The 11507-nt window shown below is 34.8% G+C and overlaps 1 protein-coding gene across 1 annotated transcript in view; it reads right to left on the reverse strand.

The window, feature by feature from the left end:
- KCNU1 (potassium calcium-activated channel subfamily U member 1) overlaps window positions 1-10936 on the reverse strand; it is a 141506-nt gene extending 130570 nt beyond the window's left edge. The window contains 2 exon segments of the mRNA XM_072762693.1: window positions 7980-8099; window positions 10790-10936. Of these exon segments, the coding sequence (XP_072618794.1) occupies window positions 7980-8099; window positions 10790-10936 (267 nt within the window).
- Between the last annotated feature and the right edge of the window lie 571 nt (window positions 10937-11507).

The following is an 11507-nucleotide window of genomic DNA, read 5'->3' on the forward strand; positions in this document are numbered from 1 at the left end:
CAGCCCTCTGCAGTGAGAAACCATGTGACCCTGGCCCCATTGAAGAATAACCTGCGTGTTAAGGATGGTCCTTTTAGGGGCAAGCTTCACACGGTGGAGCAGCATGTTTATTGCTCATTAAGCCTTCTTCGGGGGGCTTGAACTTATCTTGTCGCAAAGGGGAAACATACCGATTTGGGGATTTCTCCCAATAAACTAAGAGTCCATCCAGTCAACTATTCCCCAAGCTCCAGGTGGACTTTTGGGTGATAGGATAGCAGGTTTGGTGACAGAAAAGATTTATTAAAAAATTCTCACCCTGAACTGGTGGAGTAGCATGTTAGGTAGTATTATTCATTAAAATTGACTGGAGGGAAGGAAATTAATTAAATGGGAAAAAAACGGGATATTGAAATGAAGGATACAAAAGACATTAATTACATATACATGTGTGTGTATCATTGAAACTAATGAAATACAGAAATGTCTAGCATGGCTAAATGAAACCAGAAGAGAGGGACGTGGCCCATCATGAGAGAAGAATGGTGTGAATTACGTGTAGAGAGAAGAGAAGAGTGATCTTCAAAATTGCACTCCTTCTGGTGGCTCTTTTCCTTGAAAAATGACCTCTGGCTTCAAAAAACAAATCATTTAAAACTAAGAAGGCTATACTATTTATTGTGCAAATATATATATGTATATATATACACAATATATATATTATAAGTATACATAATAATATATATTATATATACAGTATATATATTTGCACATATATATACTATTTATATAAGTAAAAAACTAGGAAGGCTATACTATTTATTGTGCAAATATATATATATATATACACACAATGTATATTATTATAAACATATTAATACAGTATATATATTTGCACATATGTATGCACATATATACATATATATATGTGTGTGTGTAAATATATATACTTCTAAGAACAGAAGTAGCTCTATGTAAACAGACCAGGACAACTGGCAGAAACCTGAGCTTATGATCATCACACTTATAATGTATATTATTGTATTGATACAGAAATAACTGCTTAACTTGTATAAAAAACACCTGGGAGAACGGGTTTTTAGTCTCAAAATAGGTGCAAGAAACTAAAAGGACATCTAAATTTTCTGACACCAGTCTCTAATTTTTTTTTAATTTCTTCTAGATTGAATCATCATTAACTTGTTAACATATCTGATTAAAGCAACAGAATTCTACTACATATTCTAACAATTTTCAAATACTTTTTCAAATAATAAATTTTCAAATAAAAAGTAAAACTATAGGAAATTCATCCAAAAGAGGTAGATTTTTTCAACTAATTATATGAGTATATTACTTGTTGCTAGAATGAGATAGGCTTTAGCATCAATTTTAATAATGTTTTTTTTGTTTATAGAAGCAGGCACTAAATACTGTTTATAAAAATATTAAGAATAGTTATATCTGCATATGTATTATATGCTAGACATACATATATATTTACTTATTAACTAGTAACTCATGTAATGATTATGTTAATTAATTCTCATATATTAACTTATTTATTCACTGAAATAAACTACAGATAGTATTTTTTATTCCCATTTTATAATTTTTGCATTTTATTTCTCTGTGCATCAGATTCCTCATTTATCAAAGAGGTAATGACAATACCTCTGTTTTGTGAAATGGATTTTAAAAGGGTGATAAGAGAGGAAAACTGGTGTGAGGAGTCTCAGGTAAATCCATTTTAGGAAATAACACCCATGAAACTTGGAGAACTGATATAAAACAAAGTGTTGAAACATCCACCCTACCCTGCTTTCCCAGGATATATTCCAACTTAAGATCAGTTAACCTGAATTCAGATCTAATTTTGCCTTCACTAGCTGCATTAGCCATTCACTTTACTAGTCTCCACAAAGAACTGCCACAAATAACACATTTTATTATTTCAAAATTTAAATTTTATAGATACAACATGGGGAAGAAAGGTTGTCTTAAGTGACCCAAACACCCAGAGAAAATATATCTGAGAATGATGCTGAGCATCTTGAGGTTTGAAAGAAGCTCAAAGCAGTGGATGGAGATAGGGATAAGGAAGAAATTAAGTTTTTACTGTGTATCTTTTAATATTTTTTGAATATTGTGCCATGTGCAAAAAAGACAAATAATGTAACCATGCACAAATAATCAGTGGGAGTATTGTCCAGTATCTCCTGCCAGTCTTTTCCTTATTCATATTCTAAATTAAGGCATAGTCTCATAGAAATTAAATTCCTGATGCTTGATGGTACATTAAATATAAAATATGAAATAATGGAAGGAAATGGAAAATAAACCATAAAGATACAACTCATCTCAAGGTGGTAGAAGAGGTTTTTAACTTTTTTTTTTGCATAAACAATGGATATAAGGTATGAAGTAAGAGACTGATTTTTATGTCCCCCCCCAAGAAGTATCACTGCTTTATGAAAATGAGCAAACCCTAGTGAAATAAATTTTTATTTAGTCAATTTTTCAAGTATCATTTTTGAAATATTTTTTCTCATCTTCAAACAAATTATGATGCTCATTTAGTTGTGCTGTATACTAAAACTGACAACTGTTACTCTAGCTAAGGGCTTATTTGCAAATTTACAGAAAGGATTACACTTTCACAGAAAAGATTACACATTTATGGAAAGGAGTTAAAACAGAATACAAGGTCACATAAAGTGATGTATTACCTGAGAAAATAGAAGCAAGGGAAGATGGGGAAAACAGAATGTGGACTTAAAATGGTGCCGAGAATGATGCCAAAAATAGATACATTTATTAAAGAGAAGTCATAATTTTAGTTCTGAATTTTCTAGCCATTAAAACAACAGAGAAACACAGTCAGTTATACAATTTGCCACAACCTCTCTGCCCCTGAAAAAAAGGAAAGATTGTTTAGGGAAAGGACTATTTGGAACTTAATGCAAAAGAAAATCTCCCAAAGGTAGTCATAAAAACATAATTTGTGTCGACAAAAACAATAAGACCACACAGATACTACAGAGTTGATCAATACTTTGTCATGTTTTAATCTATAGAGAGATTTTTAGAAGGTATCCTGTTTTGAAAATAATATATTTTTCCCTTTTGACTATTAGAATTTTCCTCCTTATTTTCTGTCTTTTTCTTTTCCTCTTTTTTTCACCTTCTTCTCTTTTTCCTCCTCCATCTTTTTGTTCTTCTTTCACTGAGGTTGGCTATGTCCTCTCCCTAAGTATTAAGGATACTAGTCTGTAGATATTTTTTTTTTGCTATATTTGGGAGTTTTTATATAGATACTATGCTTTCATTAAAAAAGAAAATTGAATGTTTTCTTTTTTTCCATGCCCTGTTTAATTAACATTAGGGATATCCACTTGTTGAAGATTTGATTGACTAGACCTTGGAATCATCTAGGACTCTCACAGATGGAGAAGGAGGAGGGGTGACGGGTGATGGTGGTGATATAGGTCTTTGAAAAATCTGTATTCTTCCAGATATTTGTCTAAGTTTCTTTAATAATCAGTTTTGGTAACTTATATTGTCCTAAGGAATCATCTAGTTTTCAAATGTTTTTATTTGTACTTATATCCTCATTTTAATGTTTAATTTCTTATATATTTGTGCTTTTCCCCTTTTTTCCATGTGTAGACTATAAATTTCTCTATGTTATTGTTTCAAATAGTCAGCTGTTTTATAACCCATTAATTTCTGACTCTTTATATTCTGCATAGATTTAATGTGTTTTCTTTCTCTAACTTTTTGAGATTGATAATTCATTTATTTTAATTATTTCCATTTATCAAAATAAGTTTTTACTGTTAGGCATTTAACTCAAAAGCACTTCCATCTTGTACTCTAGGTGCAAGGGTTATATGGTTTTTTCATTATCTTTATGTTTTAAATATCCTGCAAGTATTAATTTGATCTTTCTGAGTTAAGGGTCTTTTGAGAGGGGGAAATGTAACAATTTGTAGCTGTAAGGTCTTCATTTTCTTTTTTTTTTTTTTTTTCTGGGCTTATTTAGTTTTCTCAGTTACTTATTGTGCTGTGTTCAGTTAGTTTCTGTTTGTATTTTGTAAGTTTCATAACTGGGACTGTTTTTGTGTGTGTGTGTGTGGCCCAATATATGTTAAATTTTTACAAATAGTCCGCAGACACTTTTAAGTTTAATATCTGTTTTCAGCATATGGAGTTTCATCACTTAAATCAACTTTCTCTTATTAATTAAGTTACTTTGGGAATCCCTGGGTGGCTCAGCAGTTTAGCATCTGCCTTCAGCCTAGGGCGGGATCCTGAAGTCCCGGGTCAAGTCCCACATCGGGCTCCCTGCATGGAGCTTGCTTCTCCCTCTGCCTGTGTCTCTGCCTCTCTCTGTGTGTCTTTCATGAATAAATAAATAAAATCTTTAATAATAATAATAATAATAATAATAATAATAATGTTACTTTGATCTTCTTTATGCTTATTATTAAAAAGAAACAGGCCCCAAATGGAGTTGCTAATGTTAAGCCCCACAAAAGACATAATACCTAACCTAATTGCTGTTTTAGCCTTTCCCAGGAGTGTACGTTTAAACCAATCAGTCTGGAATTTCCTGACCAGCATTATGAGGTAATCTGCATGATATGACCGCCCACTGTGTCCCCTAAGGGAAGGTGACCTTGCCTGAAACAATTTTTTTTGTTTCGTCTGCTAATAGCTTCCTTGCCCCATTCTCTTTCTATAAAAATGTTCCATTTTGTACAACTCCTCAGAGTATCTCTCTGTTAGATGAGATGCTACCTGATTCATCAATTGCTAAATAAAGCCAAGTATATATTCAAGTTAACTTGGTTGAATTTTGTTTTTTTAGCATTATTTTTTTTCTATTTGTTATGTCCTGATATGAGATAGGTGAACTAAAAGCTCTTACAACCAATGTGTTTTTAATATTTCTTTTTTGTATCTTGTAATTTTTTTTTATTTATTATCTTGAAGTGTTATTTTTGGTGTAGTGATATTCATGATGTTATATCTTGGTTGAGATTGATTACATTCACCACTACAAATATTGTGTGTTGAATTGTGTCCCCTGCAAAAAAATATGTTGAGGTCCTAACCCCCAGTACTGCCAGAAATGACGTTGTTTGGAAATAGTCTCAGCAGATATATTCAAGTTAAGATAAGGTCGTGAAGACGGGCTCTAATTCAGTATGACTGGTGTCTTTGGGAAGGAAAATTTGGATGTATACACAAAAACAGAGGAGACACTGTGTGAATGACATGGAAAAAAAGGCAAAGATCTGGATGCATGTATGAGCCAAGGCACACCAAAGATTGCTAACCAACCAGCAGAAGCTAGGAGAGAAGTATGGGACCAGTTCTCTCTCACAGTCCCCAGAAGGAACCAACCCTTGACCTTTGACTTCTAGCCACCAGAACCACAAGACAAAATATTTCTGTTGTTTTCTGTTGGTGTGTGGAAATTTGTTACAGTGATCCTAGGAAACTAATGCAAGTTACTTGGCTTAATTTTTTGTTTTCTGCTCTGAATTCAAACTTACCTGATATTAAAATGTGCACCCCCAATTTCTATTGTCACTTGCCCGGTATATTTCTGACAGTTCCTTTATTTTCAAACTTTAGTGCCTTTTGAATTTTTTTTCCTATTGAATTTTTAAAACATAATTAGACTATGTCAACTCCATGCTCAAAAAAACCCTCAATGACTTCCCTTTGCCTTAGAGTAAAATTACTCCATTTGAATAGCCTACTTGCTTGATATGAAGGGCAAAGCACTGCATAGTTCTCCTGTCTCTTCTCAGACCTCATTCTGCTCTGCCCTCTGAGATCTCTAGCATAGGAGTCTCCCTGCTGTACTTTCAATAAGCTAAGCTCCTTACCTCCACAAATCTGTTCAGTCAGTAACCTTTCTTCCTCCATTTGTCAATGGTTTTATACTTCTAATTCTTCATGTCTCAGCTCAAATCTTACCTTTTTGGAGATTTCTTCTCTGATCACTACATTTGATGTGATCTAACTCCATTTCCACCAAAACTCTCAAACACAACACTCATAATTCCCTGATAGCACCGATCATCATATGAATTTATCTTATTTGTTTATGTACATATTTGTCATATCTACCCCACTAGAATATAAGTCCCATAGGACTTAAGACTCATGCCTGCATTTTCACCATGTCTAGAGCATTGGCCTTGCATGTAGTTGGTAAACAATAAGTATCTGTTGAAAGAAGTAAGAGGATTACAAAGAAAGGAAGGATGGATGGGGGCAGCCCCGGTGGCTCAGCGGTTTAGTGCCACCTTCCGCCCAGGATGGGATCCTGGATACCCAGGTTAGTGCCGCCTTCCGCCCAGGGTGGGATCCTGGAGACCCAGGTTTGAGTCCCATGTTGGACTCCCTGCATGGAGCCTTCTTCTCCCTGTGCCTGTGTCTCTGCCTCTCTCTCTCTATGTCTCTCATACATAAATAAATAAAATATTTTAAAAAAAGGAAGGATTGATGGATGGATGGATGGATGGAAAGGAAATCTATAAGCCATTTTGTTCTCTTCTCAATCTTTCAAAAAATACCTGCTCTGGACTCCTACTGAGGGGTGCCTTTAAATGTTAGAGTGTCTATTCTAATCTAACTTTTGCTCTACGCTTCCTGTTGTTCCAACTACTTAATCAGCAGCAGCAACAGACTGAAAAAAATATTTTTTTCCATTTTCAAAGAAGTAATTTTTATTGATATGCAACCAATGATCATTCCTTCTTCACCCATTCTCCATATGCAATGCTCATACATGGTGGATAGCGTAAGTTCTCTTCTTCTTCACCCCAGAGACCTTTAATATGTTATTACTAATATTATCCTCATACAGTTACACATGATTTGAACATTTGAAGAGATCTTAGCCAAGAAATCGCTGATATAATCAGAAAGAATCACTAAATTCTTCTCTAACAGCTCATACTGACAGGGATTTCAGAAAAAGGACCAAAACTAGAAGAAAGAAAAAGGAGAGGCACATTCCAGATGATTCAACATCCCCTCTAGATTTTATCAAGAACAGTTATATTTATGTACTTCCAAATAAGTTTTAAAAAGTAATTTTTATCTTAAACAACATTAACCAGAAAAGAGCTATGTTTTTACTGATTACTAAAAAAGCAGAAGATAATCTCTAGCTTGCATACATCACTTCCACCATACCACCATCTGATGGCAGCATTCCCTCAAAATATAGATTTTTAGCTTTTAATGTTTCAGATCAATTCTATCCTTTACAAGGCATCTGCTATTTCCAGACAATGTGATATAAATATTTCTATGGCATAGTCTGTTCTCTCAAGGAGCTCACAGTACACTGGATGAGACAGACTTATACACAGATCATTTTAAATAACAGTGTGCAATGAATATTATAGAAGCTTAGAGATGGGCTCTTAGCCTAATATGAAGATAGGATTTTCCCCTATGAGATTATGCCTGAATTGAGTTTTAAAATGTACAAGTTACTTAGATTAAAACAGATAGTAAAATGATAAATAGCATCTTAGAGAGGAAAAAAAATAAGGTTTGTGTATAATGAAGAAAAGAGGTTATTGGAATCAAAGGAGGAAAAGATAGCTGTACATTTCAGGCTAAATTATCCACTAAAAATCACATTTTTGGGAAATATTTACTATATGCCAGACATCCATCTACATACAAGGAGAACAAAATGAACACAGTCTTTGCTCTAATAAAGCTTTTCTTCTAGCACATACGATGATGATTAATTGAAACTATAAGCCAAGTAATTATATTCAAATTAAAAATACACAGAATAATGGATAGGGTAGACACAGGGAGATGGCAGTAGGGAGGCAGTGACATTTTAGATAAGCCACCGGGGAACACCAGATGTTTACCTAGGTGATAAAATTATATATACGGACTATAATCACACTCATGACTGAAGTACATTAGCAAACTAACAATCCACTTACCAACACTTGCCCCACAAGCGTCTGTGCTGAAAGCAGCATTTCTACACGATTACGAAATATTCCTTGGAAGTGGAGACTTTTTAAATGTTTATTACCGATGCTCTTTGTCAAGAGTAGTTCCTAAAAGCAAGAGAAAAGAAGTGAGAGTGAGCTGGATCCCAGGGAAAGTAATCTGTTTTATGTATGTTGGTGGAGCCTCCTACTGTGTTATCAGCCGGCAATCACTCCCCCCTTATCCAACTCAGAGAAACCTGAAGTCGTTTATTCAGCATATTATGAAATGAATTTTACTGGGTATGCATTTTACTGATCTTTTGCACAGCTTTTTAGTTAGGAATTCTGCAGTTTTCACCATGCCTTCCTCACAGTCCAAGACGATTCAAACTGACATTATTGCAGTGATCAGGATTGGGAGTAACAAGCTTCTTCCTACCCTGGGAACATATCCTTTTTTTTATCAAGATACATGGACAAGGAAAAAATATCACGAGTTGATCTTTAGTGATTACTTAAGTATCTGCTTTTTTTTTTTTTTTGAGAAAGAAGGAAAGTTTCAACAATTTTATGTTGTTTTTAGTTCCTTACCTGGTGTCATATCCTGCTGCTTTAATCCCTCATATTTATAAAATGCCTTTTCTTATTATATTTAAAATTTATAGTAATCCTATAAAGCAGACAAAATAAGTGTGATTAAATCCACTGTCTACTGATAAGAACACTGAGGTATACAGAATTTACGTGACTGGCCCATGAGCAGGGGATGAGGAGAGGCTGGAGTCTGAAATAGCCCCCATATCTGTTGGTAAGCTATCACCAAAAAAGATACAAGTGAGCTAGGACTGACCACACCTTGCTGACTGAGACCATCCAACTTTTAGAAAAACTCATTATATTTGAAGCCAAGGTTTTAAAACGATTTAATTTTTCTACTCTTAATTTCTGAATGGTAGGAAGAGAAGTCTCATTAAATAACTATTTGATAGAATTCTTACCTTGATCAATAATTTGCCCTCTAATACTCATCATGTGCATTCCTAAGGCATGGTCTGAGAATTGATTTTTAAAAATATTCAATATACCATTAATATGGAATATTCCTTTGAATTTCATTATGAAATTAAAGGTGCCTTCTAGAGGAAAACAAATTGACCCTAAGATATAATAAAACCATACTTATGAATGTAGTAAACATTTTAAAAATGCACATTTAAGGAAAAAAACTATGATTCCAAATTTTTAAAACAACTTTGACAGTTATGACATTCTTTTTTTGCATTAGGCCACTTTCTCAAAGGCTTAGAGAAAAAAATGCAGCACTCTCAACTTAATTAAATATAACAAGTTACTACTGAGAAATCACTCTACTTATCTCAAATCCTCTCCTCAAGATTCAAAACCAGAAAACTACAGTATTCTGGTGGCTTGGACCATACTTCTTAACATTTTGTAATAGTTGCTTCCTATTAGAAATTAAAAGACACCTCTGGACAGAAGGGTGGATATGAATTGCATCCAAAATAAGGGAAAGATACAGCAAATGTTTATGGACAAATGGGTTCTCACGTTTTTGTAGCCACACAAAAATAGATATAATGGGACTAGAAGATATATTTTCTGGAGCAGAAGTTCAAGCTGATTAAACAATTCTACCAATTCAATTGTGCATTGGGAAAAAAGAAAAAAAGGTAGAAACAGACTCTCCATACTCATTACTGTATCGATTTTGTGAAGAAGTAAGTGCACTTCAGTATTCTTTCATGGATCTTAAGCCACTGCCTAAAGTCTTTACAAACAATAATTAAGAATAGAGGGAATGTGTTTAGCAACAAAATCTGTGAACTGGGTACATATTGAATGTAGAAACCTGAATTCCGTTTTATGATATTGCCAATGACCTCAAAAAACTACCACAAAGGTTATTATAGATTCTGTTATTTTTATGTCAGTGTTTACCATTAGAGAAATGTCTTTTTTTTTTTTAAGAGAAATGTCTTATGTGTTCTGTTATAGAAATTACTATATCAGAAAAACAAAATTTGGGAAATGAAAATTGGAAACAAGTCACACAGGGCATAATAAAGCTCTTTGCCTTTGACCACTGGTAGTAGAGCAGCCATTATATAGCATTTGAGAGTTTTATTTCAAGCTCGTATTCAAAATCTTACCTGGGTAAGATGCCATTAATCTTGTCATCATCATTTGCCAGCTATTATTCAACAGCTCCTACCTTTGCAAAGTTTGGTTGGTTTTGAGAAGTATTTCTACTTGGTGGCTGGATAGCACATGGATGTATGCATGGGTTTCTGGGTGAATGTATGTATGGCTAGGTGTGTTGTGCGAACATAGTATATAAGAGGCAATGGACGTGTGTAAGTATATAAGCATCCTGCACACATGATTCATGAAAATAAGGTTGACCTGATGGTCATTTCTGTATGTCTTATAGTACCAAGCACAAGTACCATTTTAAAATTCAAATAGAGGCATAGACAGAATGTTTGTGGACATTTTTTTCAGAATAGTGATCCTTTGTTTCCAGAGCTACCATTCATTATTGGCCACACCAGACATTGCTTCTCTGAGTGGTGGGAGTGGAGGCCTGGCTCTCTGTACCTGCTGCCTTTGGAATGGCAGCCTGTGGTCCTGTTTTCCACCCCAGGAGAGGATCAGCCCCTTTCAAGGGCATCTGATCAGAGCTGGGTCTGTTAGTTCCTGACAAGGGCATGAAGCTTAAATTATTTACTAAACCCAATCACTTGCCAAACCTGTCTCCATCTTCATACAGTGGGATCCAAAATAAGGAAACTGACCAAGAGAATTCCTGTTCCCTTGATGTTTTGCCATTTTTTAATGGTTCTCCAGATTAGCCTGAAAATGAATAAGAAGAGGAGTCCAAGGAAGAAGGTCACAAAGGAGGAGAAAATAAACGCGGCTTGGATCTCAGTTGAGCAGGCCATTTTCCCAGATCCTCCCCACTATCACTCTGGCTCATTTGAAAGATCAGCAGACGGAACTGTTGGGCTTCTGTGATGTCATGATCACATGGTAATGATTCCAGAAATTAGAGTTTAGTGTATTACTGAGTCCTGGTCTTAGAAGGACAGATGAGAAGAGCAGTTCAGGATTTTTGCTTAGCACATTAGTAAGAAAGGTATGATAGTGCACGTATTATGGAAGGCAATTTTACCAATGCGAATATGGTCAACTGATAAATATTTGAGCCCAGTAATCCGTTCCCCTTATCTCTTCTTTATGGGACTCTCCTCTTTCTTGCTTTTATCCCTTCCCTGTGAGCAAACACTTTGGTCCGGCAGAGGTAAAGTTCAGAATGCCAGTAATTTCTTTTATTTTCTCTGATGTTTTCAAAGGCGTAAGAAATGTCATGCTTTTCAGTGTGCACAAGTGGCAGGCAAAATGTCAGAGCCTGATGGGGGAGGGTAGTCTCCTGAGTTATTGTGAAGATGGCCTGACACAAGGTGATGAGACCCGGGAGAAATGTTGTTGTCCTTTCGAGCCCACCATGATTCT

Source organism: Vulpes vulpes, chromosome 7 (assembly GCF_048418805.1).
Source record: "Vulpes vulpes isolate BD-2025 chromosome 7, VulVul3, whole genome shotgun sequence".
In the NCBI taxonomy this organism is placed as follows: Eukaryota; Metazoa; Chordata; class Mammalia; order Carnivora; family Canidae; genus Vulpes; species Vulpes vulpes.